The 20,273-nt window shown below is 38.3% G+C and overlaps 1 protein-coding gene across 5 annotated transcripts in view; it reads right to left on the bottom strand.

Annotated features, from left to right (window-relative positions):
* RABGEF1 (RAB guanine nucleotide exchange factor 1) overlaps positions 1 to 20,273 on the bottom strand; it is a 61,410-nt gene that overhangs the window by 31,881 nt on the left and 9,256 nt on the right. For 3 of the 5 annotated variants that reach the window (XM_027041845.2, XM_027041847.2, XM_053213462.1), the window contains 2 exons: positions 9,778 to 9,966; positions 6,481 to 6,647 (listed from right to left, as the gene is read on the bottom strand). In XM_027041845.2, the coding sequence (XP_026897646.1) occupies positions 6,481 to 6,647; positions 9,778 to 9,956 (346 nt within the window). In that variant the 5' untranslated portion in view covers positions 9,957 to 9,966. Of the gene's footprint in view, positions 1 to 6,480; positions 6,648 to 9,777; positions 9,967 to 20,273 lie in introns of those variants that run through there. The other 2 variants (XM_027041846.2, XM_053213463.1) reach the window with 2 other exon arrangements.

Raw genomic sequence — 20,273 nt, 5'->3', positions numbered from 1 at the left:
GACACACTAATGGTTAGCAGGGGGGATGTGGGGGATGGGATGGGTTAAATAGGTGATGGGATTAAGAAGTGCACTTGTCGTGATGAGCACCAGGTGTTGTATGGGAGTATTGAATCACTATATTGTACATCGGAAACCAACATTATTGTACTGTATGTTATCTAACTGGAGTTTAAATAAAAACTAAAAACAATGATAAAAAAAGTCTTCCTAGCAGAATAACATATGCTTTTGAATTATATTGGCGATATTTACAGCTCTTTCAAGAATTTTCCATATTGCAGACACTGTGCTTTACTATATATTCTCATTAGTCCTTAAAAATTTAGATTCCTGAAATCATATGAAATAATAATATCTACCATTTTAAGCCACATACACACTGAGGTTAGAGAAGTTAAGTCACTTATATGCCTCAAGTCACACAAGTAGAGGAAAAGCTGAAATCTGAGACCAGATCTGCTTAATTTCCAAGCCCAGGTTCTTTACAACCACACCATAACGTCCCTACTATTATTACAGTGTCTATTGATTCCTTTTTAAGCAAATCATTGAGTAGCAATTCAGTATCTACTACATAAAGCTGCCTGCAAAGGCAGATCACACTAAATCCAGTTAAGTCTTTGATATATAAAGTAAACTGTAAAAGCAAAATCGTCACTAAATTTGTTTGAAGAATAGGTATGAAAGAGTAAAGACAATCTGAATATGCCAGTTATCAAAAAAGGACATGATCATGTAGTAAAGATGATTAACACCATTTCTAGGACGAGAGACATTTTATATCTCAATGTTAAAAATTTTACTGAAAAATCCCATGTTTCTCAGATTATTAAAAAAAAAAAAAATCAATAGAGGCAACTCAGCAGAATACTATAAGAACCAGAGGAGCCAACTCTGCGATTAGAGGTTTGAAACTTTCAGTCCCACCCACCCCCTGACTTCTTTCAAAATGCAGAGGGGATGGACATTTTTGATCACCAACAGCCAACGATTTAATCAACCATGCCTATGAAATGAAGTTGCCATAAAAATTCCTGAAGGATTAGGTCTGGGGAGTTTCCACATTGGTGAACACAACGAGGTGCTGGCTGTATGGCACACCCAAAGAGGGCATGGCAGCTTGGTGCCCGCTCCCCTATACCCTGCCCTATGCAACTCTTCCATTTGGCTAGCCCTGTGTTGTAGTCTTTGTAATACAACATAAGCATTAATGAAGTGTTTTCCTGAGTTCTGTGAGTCATTCTAACAAATTGTCAAATCTGAGAAGAGGCCTGTGGGAATCCCCAACTTCTAGATGGCTGGTCAGGAGTATGGGTGCCCAACTCATGGGGGCTGCAGCTGGCCTCTTAGGGTGGAGATAGTCTTGTGGAACTGAGCCCTTAACCTGTGGGTTTTGTGCTGACTCTGGGTAGTGTCAGAAAAAGGACTGAATTGTTGGGACACCCAGTTGGTGCCAAAGAATAAAAGACACTAAATATGCGATAATGGGGAAACAATTTCTCATAATCCTTATCATGAAAATCAGAAAACAGGCACGATTATAAAATCAGTTCTAAATTCAACTTGGGGAATCATTACTTCAGTTTCATCTAAGTGCCAAACAGGCCCTCATGATTAAAGTAGCAATTTATTAGTGATCTTTCAGATGATGTAATCAACACTATGCTTCTATTTAACTAGCATCTGGGACATCTTGGGACAGCACTGAATGCTGGAGGATTATAGTTTTATTTTTAACTTATTTTGAAATAACCTCAAATTTACAGAAAAGCTGCCAGATTGTTACAAATAATTTCTTTATACCTTTAACTCAGATTCATGAAATTGTAACCTTTTGCTACATCTCTATTATTTTTTCTAAATTTTCAGGTGGATTGTATATAGCATGCTCTGTATCTCTTTTTTTTTAATATATGAAATTTATTGTCAAATTGGTTTCCATACAACACCAAGTGCTGATCCAAAAAGATGCCCTCTTCAATACCCATCACTCACCCTCCCCTTCCTCCCACCCCCCATGCTCTTTATCTCTTAATATGAGCGTTTCCTAACAAGGATATGCTTTTACATAACTATAGTACAGTTACTAAAAAAAGCGTGTGGGTTTTTTTCTTACATAGGATCCAATGGAGGGTCACATCTTCGTTTGGCGGTCACGCATAGTCTCCCTTTAACCTCTAAGGGCTCCCAGCCTTCCTTTGTTTTTGTAATATTGACAATTTTAAAGAATAAAAAGGCAAGTCATTTTATTGAATGCCCCTCAGTTTGGGTTTCTCTCTCCTTTCCTCATGACTGGATTCAGGTTATAAATTTCAGCTTAAGTATTAACATAATTCATGGTATGTTCTTCTCAAAGGATATCTGGAGGCACATAAGGTCCATTTCCCATCATTACATAGTTGCCATTTCTCTATTTGTAATTAATAAATTAGCTGTGGGACTTAATTTGAGATTATGCTCATAATTTGTTCCTCAGAAAACTTCTCTCACCTCAGATTTAACATTCACTGGTGAAATCTGCCTGAATCAATTCTTAGTATGATGACTGCAAAATGGTGATTTTTTATCTCCATCTCTCCTTCTACATTTATTAGTCAACATTCTATGGTAAAAAAGAGTTATCTCTTCTCTTTTATTTAATCATTTATCTATTTTATTAGTTGAAAGGACTAGTGGATTACTTTATTCAGGTATACTCCATTTATTGTCCTTACTTAATACTCAAATTTGACCAGTGGAAATCCACAGAAGATGGCTGCTGGGTCTTTTACATGTCCGCAAATTTTGGGCGGCCCCCCTGCTCCAGCTCCAGAATCAGTCTTTTCTCCAAGGAACCCTCAAGTTCACTTTAGTGAAGATTAATATTTAGAATCTAAGGTCTGGGTGGAAAAATTGGTATGTTTCTGTTCTAAAAATGGAAAAGATATTCTTCCTATGAGCACTGCCTTTAGATTAGTTTGTGAAAGACGTGCACAAGATTCTACTCAGGGCAACAACATCTAGTTGAGCTCTCCAAAAAAAGGACTTTTAAAATGTGTGAGCAAGTATTTCAACTTGGCCAACCAACTATGATTTATTGTGTAAGCTATAATATAGCTCACTCAATCTTACTTTAGAGATTTTAAAACTCTAAATAAACTTTCTGAGTCTTTACAGTCAAGCTATTCCATTAACTTTCTCTGAAGGGCAACCCAACTCTTAACAGGATATTAAATATTCTTCAAACTCCTTAGAAGGCTATATTTATGTTCTGTTTACAACCAACCTTCCTTGGTTTAAGAGCTTTCTTTCATGCCACCAATGGAAGCAAGAAAAATATCAAGAGCAAAGGCATTGTGTATTAATGAAGTGAAATAAAGAATACAGAACACAAAAGGTCTATTTTAGTAGAGACTCAATAAATTAAAACCACATTTAGTAATAGGCTAACCTTATCCACATGCAAAGCCCAAATAATCAGTCTGAAATGCAAAGTTCATCTGGCAAAGTTATGTAAGCAGTCTGTGAAACAGAAGATCAAACAGGATCTTCTTTTGTAATACATACACATTAATCTTTTTTCAATACTTTGAGGTCTTTATCCCCATATGCTTTCTACAGACCAGAAACAACTAAAGATTAAAAATCTAAGGTAAGAATCTATCATGTGAAAAGAAGCTAAGAAGTATACTGGCTAAATATTTTTTTAAAATAAAATAACTTGGGATTGTTTCTTTTAAAGTACAAATCATCAGGGTGCCTGGACGGCTCAGTCGGCTAAGCGTCTGAACTCTTGATTTCGGCTCAGGTCATGATCTCACGCACGGTTCATGAGTTCGAGCCCCTCATCGGGCTGTGCACTTTCAGTGCAGATTCTCTCTCTCCCTCTCTGTTCCTCCCCAACTTGTGCTCTCTCTTGCAAAATAAATAAACTTAAAAAAAAATAATAAAGTACAAATCTTCTTTCATAAAATAATGCACATTTTACACACTCTTAGGATACAATTTTTTTTAAAGTGTCAAGGAGAGTCACTGAATGTGTAGGACTATTAAGTTCTTCAGTAACAGAAACCTCATGAAATATCTATCCGTAGCTATACATACAGATGTAGATATACATGCACATACATATACTAGAGGTCAAGGGATATAATGGGAAAAAAAATGGAACCAGGAGACTTGAGTTCTCATATATCAACATATTACAGGACCTTGAGTAAGCTGGGCTAATATTTTATGGGCTTTCATACTGTCTGTCATTTGTAAAATGAGGCAGTTAGAGCCAATGGCTTTAGAACTTCTTTACTATTTCATCTGCTGTCATAGTTTGCCATTTCACTCTATATCATAAATTCATAAGGTTAATGAGACTTTCCCAAAGCAAAAAACAAAATTTAAGCTAAATAGGAATGAATGGTTTTGATCAATACCCTTGAGCTCCTTACTAGTAGAGATTACTCAATCAGAAAAACAATGTGTATTTTTTTTCTTTTTTAATGTTTATTTATTTCTGAAACAGAGAGAGACAGAGAATGAGAGGGGAGGGGCAGAGAGAGAGGGAGACACAGAATCGGAAGCAGGCTCCAGGCTCTGAGCTGTCAGCACAGAGCCCGACACAGGGCTCGAACTCACAAACCGTGAGATCATGACCTGAGCCAAAGTCGGTTGCTCAACCGACTGAACCACCCAGGTGCCCCAAACAATGTGTATTTTCAACTAGCTAACATTTATTGGAGACTTAGTGTGTCAGGCACTGTGCTGAACTCTTTTAATTGGATCAGCTTCTTTAATTCTGAAGACGTGCCTATAATAGGTATTACTGTCCCTCAGAATAGACAGAGCTTAAAGAAATTAGCTTGCTCAAGGTCACAACAGCTAGTAAATCACAAAGCTGAAACGCAAAAAAGGGTGACTCCCAAGTTTATGCTCTTAACCACCATACTATACTACCTCCTAATAAATAAAGCATGAGTCAAATACGTTCTTCATTTAATCTCTAATAGGTCCTGATTATTCCCATTCTAATTATAATAGAGAAAATTGCTATAGTGACAGCCGACCAAGAAACAATTTCAAATTAATCATGTGAACAGAAAGACTATTTAAAGATTTGCTTTTATTAAAGAGAAGTGCTGTGTTTTTGGTAATAAGCAACCTTTCCTTCTTTTTAAAAAAAATGTTTAATGTTTCTTTATTTTGGGGGCAGGGGGAGGCAGAGAAGGAGGGAGACAGAGAATCCAAAGCAGGCTCCACACTAAGAGAACAAAGCCCAACGCGGGCTTGAACTCACTAACCGTGAGATGACCTGAGCCAAAGTCAGATGCTCAACGACTAAGCTACCCAGGCACCCCAGCAACCTTTTCTTTTAATAAAACAAACAACGCCATTAAATCTGAAAGACAAGCAAATTTCTTTTTTTTTTTTAAGTTTATTTATTTATTTTGAGAGAGACAGAGAGAGCACAGAAGGGGCAGAGAGGGAGAGAAAGAGAATCCCAAGCAGGCTCCGCACCGTCAGTGCAGAGCCCAGACTGGGGCTCGAACACATGAACTGTGAGATTGTGACCTGAGCCAAAGTCTGAGGCTTAACCGACTAAGCCACCCAGGCACTCAAGGCCAGCAAAGATCTTAAGGTGTGATATTATTACTCATTTCTATGCCTTTAAGCAGACAAAAAACCTCCTGACAATTACCCCAGATGGCAGGGTTTGTCCAAGAGAACATCTCTTCAGATAGCATCAGTCTTGTCTCCATCGCCATTTCAAATTTACTGCATAACTCTGATTACCAACATAAAGGTTCAAAGACAAAGCTGACAACAGACATTCTTTCTTGCTTCCAGTTAGGCCACTTCAACTAGCCTGTCTGCTGACTGGTAGAACATGTGTAATTTTAGCAACAATCCTTTTGCGGGGAATACAGCATTTTAAGAAGCGGATGAAAAAGATAATGTACGTACAAATCATGCACCAGAAAATGCCTTCTATGGGTTACTTTCACCCCTCCAAGCGCCTAAAGCAAACCTTCTCCTTTATATTCTCTATATATTTCTTCAAGATGCAAGCTAAGCTGGCTCTCAAACTCTCAGAAAACCTTTCTTAGATGAACTTAAGCCTAGAAATAGTCAGTTCTGACAAGATATGGTTAAGTAAGGATATTATCCAAAGCAGAATAAGCCAGAATCCAAAAATTAAAGGCATAAAAAATAAAACATCCAAAAAGATAGCCATTTGGATGGGAATAAATTTTATAAACAAAACTACCCATTTCAATTTTCTTCATTCCTCCTATAGAGTAATAAACAGGTTTCTCTAACACACAATGTCCTCCAACCAAAGAGATTTTTGGTTTCATATATTGTGTGACCCTTAAACCCAATTTTGGTTTCAAATAGGGGTTGATGTCCACTGAACAACTTACAGATTAAAAAGCAGAGCCCACATGCACTGTGGGTCTACTCTGTATCTCATCTGAGCACAGAAGGAAAAAGGAAAATTACCCTTCTTTGATCCAACCCTGGATGAAGCACTGAAGAATTTCTTCACTGTGGTAACCTTGCGGGTCTTCTCATTGGTTTTTTTTTCTTCAAACTTGGAAAATGTGAGGGATTGGGCCCCCTGGCTGCTCTGACTGCTGGCAAAGGCCTCTTCCTCCTCCCGCTGAAGTCTGCAATTCAAGAGAGATTAAGAATGAGCAAGACATCCTCCAAGTTTTCCTTGTATCTGAAGCTATTACTCAATGAATTGCAGGGAGATCTTGAATTTTTAGAAATGGAGGCTAAACATATCAAATAGGTCTGAAGTGCCTGAATGAAACTATCCCACACACTCCTAGACTTCAAAAGGAACCTTCTCCATAGATCATATTCATTTAACAATATACTAAGGTTACATAAAAGGAACTCTAGTCTACTTTTCCTTAACAAGCTCAAGGTTGAAAAGGAAAAAGATAAGTATATAATGTGATAGTTCCTACAGTAGAGAGTAAAACATAATTGCTATGAGAACATAGGAAAGAACAACTTAATCTGCTGGAGGAGACAAAGAAGGTTTTACAGTGGTGCTATTTACACCGGTCTTAAGAGGTGAATAGGGTTCCACTGAGTGAAAGGGCATTCCAGGAAGAGGGAACTACAAATGTGAAGGCATATGGTTTCCTTTGCAGATCAAGATCAGCGTAGTCACTGGTGTGACCAGGTGGTTAAGAAACCTTGACTACTGAGCCCATTATAATCCTAGATTTTATCGTGTAGTGGGGAACCAAGAAAAACTGTAAATCCAATAAATGACCATCATCAGATCTGTACTTTAAAAAAATAATGCAGGTTGCTATGTGATAACTTGAGGGGCAATAATTAAGAATATATTATACAAAGATTTAAGTGAGAAAATATAGATCTGGAAACTAAGAAAGGATGAAATTCAAGAAACTTCTTTGAGCTGGAATAAATTCTATTTATTGGTCAGATAAGTGGTGTAAAGGAGAAATTAAGAATGACTCCCAAAGAAACGGAACCCTCTTGCACTGTTGGTGGGAATGCAAATTGGTGCAGCTGCTCTGGAAAAGTGTGGAGGTTCCTCAAAAAATTAAAAATAGACCTACCCTATGACCCAGCAATAGCACTGCTAGGAATTTACCCAAGGGATACAGGAATACTGATGCATAGGGCCACTTGTACCCCAATGTTTATAGCAGCACTCTCAACAATAGCCAAATTATGGAAAGAGCCTAAATGTCCATCAACTGATGAATGGATAAAGAAATTGTGGTTTATATACACAATGGAGTACTACGTGGCAATGAAAAAGAATGAAATATGGCCCTTTATAGCAACATGGATGGAACTGGAGAGTGTGATGCTAAGTGAAATAAGCCATACAGAGAAAGACAGATACCATATGGTTTCACTCTTATGTGGATCCTGAGAAACTTAACAGAAACCCATGGGGGAGGGGAAGGAAAAAAAAAAAAAGAGGTTAGAGTGGAAGAGAGCCAAAGCATAAGAGACTCTTAAAAACTGAGAACAAACTGAGGGTTGATGGGGGGTGGGAGGGAGGGGAGGGTGGGTGATGGGTATTGAGGAGGGCACCTTTTGGGATGAGCACTGGGTGTTGTATGGAAACCAATTTGACAATAAACTCCATATATTGAAAAAAAAAAAGAATGACTCCCAATATTTTTTAGCTAACTGAATAAAATAGTGATGTCATTAACTGATACAGAAGAAGGTAGGAGGAAATGTTGGGATTGAGTAAATAAAAGAAATAAATTTGACCTTGGACCAGGTCCAACGTATTTGAGGTATTTATAATAAATCTAAAGAGCTATCTATAGAACAATGGTTCTATATGTTGAGCCCAGCAGCATCACCTGGGAACTTGCTAGAAATGCAAATTCCCAGACCTTACTCCCACCCTACTAAAGTCAGAGACTCCAAAATGAGGTCCAGTGATCCCTGTTTTGATAAGTGATTCTCATGCTTGTTCAAATTTGAGAAGGAGTGCTGTAATAAGACTCAAGCAAGGTCATAAACGGAAGCAGAAAAAAATAGCCATGAAGTCATAGGTAGAAGTGTTAGTCTGAGAATGGAATAAGACACACCTCTCTCCGAGACAAAATAGAAGTCAGCATCAAGATAGGAGTACATTTTGCTGTGGAGAGGGGAGAAAGCTGCTTTCTTCATGAAACAGGATCAGCTACTGAGATGTTCAGGAGTGCAGTGGGAAATCTGAGCAAATACTTAATTGTTCTATGTCTATATTTTCTCTTTTGGACCATAGAGTTACTGAAAGCAGTGAGTATGCATTATAATTCTCCAAGTTCACCACAGATGCTAGAAAAGTAGTCACTCAACAAATATGGATGATTAGGTATTAAAAAACTAGCAAAAGATGTCAGAGTTCAGTCTGACGTTCTTTTATGGAGAATTTTTACTGTTTCTAGGATGTTTTGGCAAGAGATTAACATCATTCATGGCATTTTATTCATCTCTATACTCACCAGCCATTCCATCTTTTAGTTTTTATCATAATCGTATTTCTGGATAATATAAACTACTTTGGACTAACAAACCTCATTTTTAAGAAACAGTTAAATTTCCAAAATGCACACGCTCTATATACAAATCAAAAAAGTTTTTACTATTATGTGTTTATCACCATGGCAGGAGCTATGCTGGATGTATTTTAAGAATGAAAAAACTGAGGGGCGTCTGGGTGGCTCAGTCTGTTGGGCGTCCGACTTCGTCTCAGGTCATGATCTCACAGTCTGTGAGTTTGAGTCCCGCATCGGGCTCTGTGCTGACAGCTCAGAGCCTGAAGCCTGCTTCAGATTCTGTGTCTCCCTCTCTCTCTGCCCCTCCCCTGCTCATACTCTGTCTCTGACTCAAAAATAAACAAAAATATTTTAAAAAAAATAAAAAAAAAAAGAATGAAAAAAATGATGCCTGATGAGAGCCATGTGCTTGGTACATCAGCTAGACTACTGCATTTAATGTTCACCATGAAATCTGTGTATCTCCATTCTTCTTCTCTGAGAAGTCTATTTTATCTATCTAAAAGAACTCAGTCTAACACACTCTAAACACAAAATAATTACAAGACAAAGATAAAATGAAGAAATCACTGAAAGCTATTCATTAAATGTTGACTGAGAAGAAGAAGAGAAAAAATTCACTTTTAATACTAAGCTGACTTGCTGATAGCTCACAACAGGGGAGAAAAATGGATTTTGACAATGACTGAGCTATCTCTCTAACTGTATCGCTGTTAAACCACCCCTAGGTAAGTCCTTTTACCGCTCTGCCAGTTCCCAATCCTCCTGAATCTGCTTCTGCCTGGCTTTGTGGTACTCTTCCCTCCAGCACTTGGAGCAGAAACCCTGCCAAGCAGGGTTGCCATAGTAACCACATCCTTTCTTGCATAGGAGCTCCGACTGATCCACGTGAATTCCACGGCGTTCAGACTTCAGGCTCATCTTCTTTCTGCTAATCAAGTATAAACAAGAAAGTGTTGTTGCACTATCATTCTTCTATCAGCACAGGAATTGAGAACAAAAATATGAGCGAGTCCATAATCTTCAAGCTATTAGGGAGGGAAGGAAGGCTGTGAGGGAGGGAAAGAGTTTAAATACAGCAAGTTCCTGGGACACAAGGCTGCCTCAATTAGTAAAGCATGCAACTCTTGATCTTGGGTTTATGGGCTTGAACCCCACACTGGGTGCAGAGATTATTTAAAATAAAAATCTTAAAAAAAAAAAATAAAGCAAACAAGTTCTTGACACAGTCATACAAAAGAAAACATTTCTTATTTCCCTCTCAATAATACATAGAACACTTTAAGAAAGAACTAATATTGGATTAAAGGCCTAAATGTAACACTTGAAACTATAAAACACCTAGAAGAAACCAGAGGGAAAAAACTTCATGACATTGGATTTGACAATAGTTTCTTGGCTATGACACCAAAAACAGCACAAGCCACAAAAGGAAAACCAGACAAATGTGACTGTATCAAACCTAAAATGTTCTGCATGGAAAAGTTAACAGCCCACAGAGTGAGAAGGCAACCTGTATGGAATGAGAGAAAATATTTGCAAGCCATGTATCTGCTAAGGGATTAATATTCAGAATATATAAAGAATTCCTATAGCTCAACAACAACAAAAACAAATAATCTAATGAAAAATTAGCAAAGGACTTGAATAGATAATTCTCCAAGGAAGATATACAAATATCCAACTAATATGTGAAAAGATGCTCAACATCACTAATCAGGGAAATGCACATCGAAACCACAATGAGATACCACTTCACATCCAGTAGGATGGCTATGATGAAAAAAAAAAAGTCAGATAATAACAAGTGTTAGCAAGGATGTTGAGAACTCTCATACAGGGCTGCCTGGAATGTAAAACAGTGCAGCTGCTTTTGGAAACAGTCTGACAGCTCCTCAAGCAATTAAACAGAGAGTTACCATATGACCCAGCAATTCCACTCCAAGGTATGTGTGTATACACACACACACACACACACACACACACACACACACACACACAAAAGAGATGAAAACATATGTCCACACAGAAACTTGTACACAAGTGTTTAAAACATTATCCTTAATAGCCAAAAGGGGATGAATGATAAAGAAATTGTAGTATATCGATACAATGGAGTATTTGACCATAAAAAGGAATTAAATACTGATACGTGTCACAACACGATCAACCTTGAAAACGTTTTGCTAAGTGAAAGAATCCAGTCATAAAAGGCCACGTATTATATAATCCCCTTCATATGAATGTTCAGTATGGGGAAATCTACAGAGACAGAAAATAGATTACAGTTGCTTAGGACTAAGGGGGAGAGGGTGGGAATAAAGGAGATAGCTGAAGAGTATGAGGTTTCTTTTTGAGAGGATGAAAATGTTCTCAAGTTGGATGTCATGATGGTTGCCACTGAACTGTTTAACCTTTAAATGGGTGAATTCTATGGTATGTGAATTATACTTCAATAAAGTTGTTTTTAAAATACGTATCTTGGAGATATTGCAGGTTGAGGCCCAGACCACACAATAACGCAAATGTCACAATAAAGTGAGTCAAATAAATTTTTTGGTTTCCCAGTGCAAATATAAGTTAGGTTTACACTATACTGTAGTCCATTTAGTGTTCAATTCTAAAAATTAAAAATGCAAATTTGACACTGAGATAAGGTTACAGGTAAATTAGAATATACCAGTTTTATGGATTGGAGAGGAAGTGTGAAAAACAGCAAAGAAACAAAGTCCTAGAAATTGAAGTAGGAGCAACGTTTTTATCAGAGTGTTAGCTATAACAAAGTATAAAACTGTAGGATTTAAGCTTTATGTGGTAAATAACATGGCATTCATATGTAAAATGTTCAGTATCTGAGTGGTAGTTTTACTGACGTATAGTTATTTTAATTGTAGACTTAAAATTGCTGCATTTTATGTACTTAAAGTAATTCTTAACATAAAAAATAATAAAAATTAAAATTAAAAATGCTTTATTGCTAAAAAAAAATGCTTTATTGCTAAAAAATGCGAACTACCATCTGAGGTTTCAGTGAATTGTAATCACTGATCATAGATACCATAACAAATAATAATGAAAACGTTCGAAATATTGCCAGAATTACCAGATTTTGTGACACAGAAACACGGAAGTGAGCAAATAATGTTGGCAAAATGGCGCGGACAGATTTGCTCAATGCAGGGTTGCCACACAAACCTTCAATTTGTGAAAAAATGCGGTATCTGTGAAGCTCAATAAAGCAAAGTGCAATAAAGCAAGGTATGCCTGTAAAACTCAACAGAGGAGGGCAGGATGGAAGTCATGGAGATTCAATATTGGCTTTGAAGGTGGAGCGACTATAAGCCAAGGAATGTGGGTGGCTTCTAGAAGCTGAGAATGACCTCAGTCCTATAACCAAAATGAACTAAATTCTGCCAGCATGAGTATGTCTGGAAGCAGATTTTCCCCACAGCCTCTAGAAAAGAGCCCAGGCTGGCTGACTCCTTTATTTTGACCTCTTGAGATCCTTAACAGAGTACGAGTACCCAGCTGAGCCAGGCAGGACTTCTGCTTTACAGAATTTGGGGATAATAAATGGGTATTGTTTTAAGCTGCTAAATTTGTGGCGATTTGTTATGGCAACAACAGAAAACTAACAGGCCTCTTTTCCACATCTCTTTTTGGGAGCCTTTGCACATGTGTTCTAATGCTGCCCAGGGCTGTGTGCCCTGCTGTTCACATGGTGATTATTCTCTCCTACTGTAGGTCTTAGCTTTCACATCGCACTGTTAGGAAGACCTTCCCTGGTTACTCTATCTAAAGTAGTACCTCCCCCAAATCCCCAACTCTCACCTCCACGCTGGCATTATTTCTCTATATCCTACCTATATTGAACAAGGCGGGGTAAGGAAAGAGTTAACCAAGCAGGCCTGAGTTGCTCAAAAATCGTGCACATTCTCAGAAGGGCCTGCTTGTGTACTGGCTCATGGTCAGCTTCTGGGAATGGAAGTCTTTATGTCTTTATGTCATGAGTGTCATTATGTTTTGTATGCTTGGAAATTTGAACCACACTTTAGACAGTCTGCGCAAATAGTGTGATGTATGGTGAACACCTGCTTTCATTCTGAGGGGTCTGGAGTTGCATTAACTGTGGTCATACTGTGAAGGCACTTGTGCTTATGTGACCAAACTTCAATAAAAACCCTGGAATTCAAGGCATAAGTGCGTTTCCTTAACAGAAAATACCTCACACGCGTTGCTACAATTTGTTGCTGGGGGATCAAATGCACCACTGGGAGAAGACTCATGAGAAGACTCAGGCCTGGTATCCTCCAAACTCTGCTCAGTGCACTGGTTTCCTTTATTGGTCCTGTTTTGTATCCTCTCACCTGGCTATAAAACATCACCAGGAGAACAGGAGTTCTATGAATCCCATCAAATTACCAAACTTGGGGGGAGTGCTGGGGACTAGTGACATAGGGTATGATTATAAAGGGGTGGCATGAGGGAGCTCTTAGTGGTTACAGAATAGTCCCCTATCTTGACCGTGACACAAAACTGCTATACACACACACATGGCAGATGTCAATTTCTTGGTTCTGAGAGTATACTATAGTTATATAAAATGTAGCCTTTGGGGAAAACTGGGCAAAGAGTACACAGGGCCTCTCTGTATTATCTTTGCAACTTGCTGTTACTCGGTCATTTCGAATTAGAGAGGTTTAAAAAATTCCACTTAAATTTTAAATGACAACACGTATGACTGAACCACTGTATATGAGACAGTTAAACAGTGATAACGCAGGTTATTTCTAAATATGGAAAACAAAGAGAGCAAGCGAACTGCCAGAAGTGCATGCCACGATTTGAAAGGCTATGTAGAGGTGATGATAGCTCTGTTTCAGTGGGGCAAAGCAGGTACAGCCAACACACCCACATTAGACATCAGAGACATATAAACAGCATATCCCCTTCAGTTAGGGAGAAACATACGGGGATCAACCGCCTGAGACTCCATTCTGTCTTTCCTGCACAGAAAGACCTCTCTCTCCCTAATCAGTGGAGCCATAATCCAGAGGCAAGCTGCCACCACCACTGCACCCAAGAGGAAGGCCAGAGGGACATATCCAGATCCTGTTTGAGCACTGCACTCAAATAAGCAGGCTTTTATTGAGCAACCTGGGCATAAAAAATGCATAATTCAATTGGCCCACTACATTAGAGAAGACAGAGTAAAAATGATCTCTACTGCTGAGACAATGGAGAGCCCTGTGAGTTCTGCCCCCAGGCTAGTATTCAATCTGGGTTGAGGTACACTAAAAAAAAGGACAGAGGAGTACAAATCCCAGAGTTAGGTGTGTTCTTCCTTAAGACTGCATAAAGCCAGATTGATCTCATAAAATCAGCAAAAACAAAACAACATTTTGTGGATCTGAGTAGCTTCCCACTATTTTCCTTATGAGAGTCCTACTTTCTGTTCTTGGGTTCAGTGCTATGTTCTCATAGTTCAGTTCCTCTAGGCCGCAATTTACAAGAAACTTCCAATCAACTCTACTAAAATGATACACTGTCCTTTGACCTCAGTTAAGAAATAAAATTAATAGCTAAGCTTTTTTCCTGAAATTTGATTTTCTCCATTTATGGAAGTATAAGATGCTTACTCTATAAAACCTGATATATATAGACAAGTAGAAAATAAAGTAGAAAGAAAGTCAAAACATCACCCAGAGACATTCACTATATTCTTGTAGTGCTTTCTCTACTCATCACTCAGTTACTTAACAAATAATTATACACTGATTTACACTCTATGACAGGCACTTTACAAAAGTAAAAGTAAAGTTTCAGTCATTTTGGCACCTGCTATGTAGTATGGGAAATATAACTATATATCTAGAAGGCCTGAAAGAAGAATTTAAAACACTATGAACAATGAGGAAATAATTAATTTTAGAATTACAAAATCACATAAAAATTTGTATTTATGTAAAACAAGCTAAATATGTGTAAGTGAAATCTATGGAACTCTTAAAATAGTCTAACAATAACAAGTTTGTAAATATAAAAAGATCCCATTCACAATAGTATCAAAATGTAAATCCACCCAGGAAATACTTTAATAGTAAAATTACGTGATTTACAATAAATATTGAGAACCAAAAAAAGCTAAAGTAGCTGGTAAGGTAAGGCATACCAATTTTTACTGAGGAAATTAAATATATAAATGGCAAATGTTTAAAATATTTCAAGTTTACTACAAATGACAATAAAATCTCAAAAGACTTTTTTTTTGTTGTTTTGTTTTGTTTTTTCAACGTTTATTTATTTTTGGGACAGAGAGAGACAGAGCATGAACGGGGGAGGGGCAGAGAGAGAGGGAGACACAGAATCGGAAACAGGCTCCAGGCTCTGAGCCATCAGCCCAGAGCCTGACGCGGGGCTCGAACTCACGGACCGCGAGATCGTGACCTGGCTGAAGTCGGACGCTTAACCGACTGCGCCACCCAGGCGCCCCATCAAAAGACGTTTTTTAAAAGTTTATTTTATTTAATTATTTTGGGAGAGAGAGAGTGTGCAAGCACACAGGGGAGGGGCAGAGAGAGCGGTAGAGAGAATCCCAAGCAGGCTCCGCACTGTCAGCACAGAGCCCTATGCGGGGCTCCAACTCATGAACCATGAAATCATGACCTGAGCCAAAATCAAGAGTCAGACACTTAACTGACTTAATCGCACCTTACGAAACTTTTAAAGGACTAAGGGCTATTTAAGCTTAAAAACTGAAGCAAAATTTTAAAAAGAAAAAGATTCAAATACACAAATTTAAACTTCTATCTAGTTTTTAAAAGGCCCACTTAGAAAATGGAAACGCAAGGGCACCTGGGTGGCTCAGTCTGTTAAGCGTCCAACTCTTGATTTTAGCTTAGGTCATGGCCTCACAGTTCGTGAGATTGAGCCCGACACTGGGCTCTGTGCTGACAGTGCAGAGCCTGCTTGCGATTCTCTTTTCCTTCTCTCTCTCTCTCTCTCTCAAAATAAATATTTAAAAAAAGAAAATAGGCAAATATTTTAAGAAAATAGGACAATGAAGTATTTTATCATATTTAAAATTATATGAATAAAAAGAAACTGTAAATCTCTGATATGCAGGATAAGGATACGAGTAGACCAATCACAAAACATGAAAAGCTTCTGAGAAACAGAAACAGAATGTCAAAGGGCTTCTGCATTTTATTTTTATTTATTTTTATTAAAGTTTATTCATTTTTGAGAAAGAGAGAGAGAGACAGAGACAGAGAGAATCCCAAGCAGGCTCCAAGTTCAGCATGGAGCCTGATGTGGGGCTTGATCCCACACCGTGAGGTTGAAATCAAGAGTTTAATGCTCAACCAACTGAGCCACCCAGGAGCCTGTGAAGATTTCTGCATTTAAAATTTTGATATATACTACCAAAGTGGCTTCACAAAATGACTGTGTCTATCTACATTCCCACCTATTGTGTATTAGAGAATCTACTTTCCTGGAAACTCATAAATAAATACTATATTACTAATCTTTATTTTGTCCATCTGAAAGGCAAAAAAATAAATCATTTCTTGTTTTAATATGCACTTCCTAAACCATGTTTAATATTTACTGGTCATTAGCATATCTTCTTTGAAGAATTTAACCATTTGTGTTTTTTGTTCATTTTTCTGTGTCATCTTTTCTCCTTTATTTTCAGTCGAAGTATAGTTGACATATAATCTTTTTTTTTCTCTTTATAAGTGCTCTTTTTATGTCATCTTTTAGTCCGTCACTTTATGTTATGAAGACACCACTGTTTTAATCAAAGAGTTAATATTTCAAATCTATATCCAAGTTTCACTAACTTTCGTATCATTAAATACATTGCTTCCAAAATGAAAGTAAATACCACACAGAGAAGCAGTGGCACAGTTCCAATGTTAAATACAACAAAACAAAGCATCCAAACACTAGCCTGCCCAAATAATTCCAAGTGGTAATCAAACCCATGAAATATAATGTAGAGTTTATACTGCTGGAATGAGCAAAGCCGGCAGAGCAGCATTCTTACAGAATGAGTTCTTGACAACAATCTTCTACTGTATTAAGTCGCACCCTCTCCAGATAAGTGAAATTATGATTCCAATCTGAGCATGCCACTGCCCAGGCTAACAACTCAAACTTGCACACCAAATAAACTGGCTGCTCTGGTCTACTTCCTTCTATGCTCCATCCTCTCTTCCATGGCAGCAGCCAATTTCCCAAAAGGCCAGTTTACTGGATAAGTAAATGACCAAACATTCTCTGGCTTAACTCTACTCAAACTAGCAACAAACTGCAACACATAACATGCTTTCAACCACTAACAGCTTTGTTTTTTCTCAAAGTTCTGTCTCAGTTTAGCTTTGCTGCAGCCATTTCACCCTCAGCCATTGCTGTGGCTGAGCAAAGTGATACACACACATATATCATAAGACAAATACAAAAAGCAACTAACTGCCTGGATGGAAAATGCATTTATTCAGATTTATTAGCCAGTGTAATGAATTATATATCTGTATTGCGTTCTAAGCCTCCGAGAAGTGTCTTGTGTGTAATAAAAATTTAATCCAATTAATCTGCAGAAATTTTCAAAAGCTACAACCATACTGTCTGTTGTGGGTTAAATTGTGTCCCCAAAAAAGGCTGAATTCAATACTGTGAATGAAACCTGATTTGGAAATAAGCAGATGTAATTACTGATTTAGGGTGGTCCCTAAATCCAATAACTGGTGTCCTTACAAAAAGGCCCTGAAAGACACACAGACATACACACAGAGGCCACATGGCCTCAGAGGCAGAGATTGCAGTGATGTGGCTGCAAGCCAAGGAACTATAAGACAACCAGCCAGCATCTCCAGCCTTCAGAGACAACACGGCCCTGCTGACACCTTGGTTTTAGATTTCTAGCCTCCAGAATGATGAGAGAATAAATTTTTGTTGTTTTAAGCCACCCCATTTGTTTATAGCAGTCCTAGGAAACTATAAAAATCATCCAGTAAGAATTGTAAACTGTAATTGTAAACAAATAATTGAAAGAAATGAGGTTTCCACAAGTTAACATAGAACTATGGGTTCACAGCATCACTTGCTCTTTATCAACTGGATAATCACATCTCCCTCCCAGTTCATGAGAACAGTCCTGGCTTATGCCTGTTGTCCTAGCGAAAAGGCATCCATTTGATTCTCAAAAGTCATCTGCTCTGGATAATAAATTACACTGTCATCTTATTTATGAACAAGCCTAGAAAACCCTCCTGTAGTCCACCTTCAAATTCCATCCTGTTCAAATAGCATCTGACTCCCTTTTGCCCACTGACAGATTAATTCTATCCCTCTGGTTCTTACAGCATTTTATATATACAGCTATTATAATACACTCTATTACAATAACTTGCTTATGTGGCCATTCCACATACACAGACACAGCATAGCACTGTTCTGCCAGGAACAGAGTGAGTAATCCATACATACTTCCTAAATTTATTAAATTATTTATTCAGAAGACCAACAAAGTACCTGCATAGACCATTTTCTTTCACTTCTGTCCCATGTACACTCTCCAGGGCCCATTGCAGGTAAGAGTCGAAAGTTGAACAGCAAAATGACTAACTTACAAAGCAGGTGTTCTCAAATTTTAGCATGCATCAGTAGCACATGGAGGACTTGTTAAAGCACAGAGTACTTCCTGGCTCCCGACCCACAGTTTCTGATTCAGGGGGTCAGGGGTAGGGCCAGAGAATCTACATTCCTAAGAAGTTCCCAGGTGATGTGGCTAAGGATTACTCTTGGAGAACCACTGTGATAAAGTAAGCATAACAATTATTAAAAGATTAATTTCTTCTCATGATTTCATTACTAGTGGGAGAATTTATTTTCTGAATACGATGGAGTAGCTTGTGGCAGACCAACACTCCTACTGAGAATGAAAAAAGCTAGATACATTTTTTAAATCAATGTTTAAAGGCATCAAAAAACAGATGAAGCAATCAAGACTAGAAGCCTCTGGATTCTGGAAAAAGAGACGAATGGTAGAGAAACAAAGTGACATTCTGTGGCCACTTTTTCACCAAGTACATTTGATGATTTTGGGGCAAAAGGCTGAGAATCCAGACTACAGACAGAGGAACCACAAGAGCTTTTGGAAGAGATGAAACAAAGGCAAGAATCAAGGAGCCAAAATCCCAGGGAAAGTGGAGAGTCAAAGAGCCAGAAAGATCTAACACAAGGCTGGTTTTTCCCTAAGGACATTTACCAAGTTCTGCAGCTGCACAGAGAGGACTTCAAAACAAAACTGAAACGTCTGAAAATCAAAAGTGGAATTTTCAGGGGAGCCCAGCTGGCTCAGTTGGTAGAGCATGCAACTCTTGATTTGGGGTTGTAAGTTCGAGCCCCACGTTGGGTGTAGAGATTACTTAAAAATAAAATCTTTAAAGAAAAAAAAGAGTGGAATTTTCAGTAATCTCACTGTTCTCAAGAGACAAAGATTACAGCATAGAAACCACCAGGGGAAGAGATGCCTGTGAATTCACTAAACTATCAGTTGGAAGCCCCAGATGGTAGTGGTAAAGGCAAACCAGAAGGAAACCTAGCCTTATCAACCCAGCAACACAATCTCAACCATTAGCTCAATCCCTAAAAGGATTAGATAAGTCCCTACTCTACCTGGCTAGCAAAAGGGAGGAGACATTTCCTCTCTAAAACAATAGCACTGAGGTGCCTGGGTGGCTCAGTTGGCTAAGTGACCAGCTCTTGATTTCTGTACCAATGGCACACAGCCTGCTTGGGATGTGCTCTCTCTCTCTCTCAAAAATAAATAAATAAACTTAAAAAAAAAGAACAGCATCATCTGGAGCTTCATTTTATTCACAACACCCAGCATTTACCTAACTAAAAGCCAAAAAGAAAAAAACAGATGCTCAGATGATCCAGACAATGGAGTTAACAGAAAGACTTTTTATTTTATTTTAATTTTTTAGAGACAGAAAGAAATCCCAGGAGGGGGAGGGGAGAGAGGGAGAGAAGGAGAGAGGAACAAGGAGAGAGGGAGACAGGAAAAGAGGGAGAGAGGGAGAGATGCAGAGAGAGAGAGGGAGCAAGGGAGAAGCAGGGCATGAGCTTACCTGATGCAGGACTCAAACTCATGCACCATGAGATCATGACCTGAGCTGAAGCTGGATGTTTAACCAACTGAGCCAACCCAGGCACCCCAAAAGA

This window comes from Acinonyx jubatus, chromosome E3 (genome assembly GCF_027475565.1).
Source record: "Acinonyx jubatus isolate Ajub_Pintada_27869175 chromosome E3, VMU_Ajub_asm_v1.0, whole genome shotgun sequence".
In the NCBI taxonomy this organism is placed as follows: Eukaryota; Metazoa; Chordata; class Mammalia; order Carnivora; family Felidae; genus Acinonyx; species Acinonyx jubatus.
Note: the sequence above shows the minus strand (reverse complement) of the source record. Positions and strands in the feature narration are given on the sequence as shown.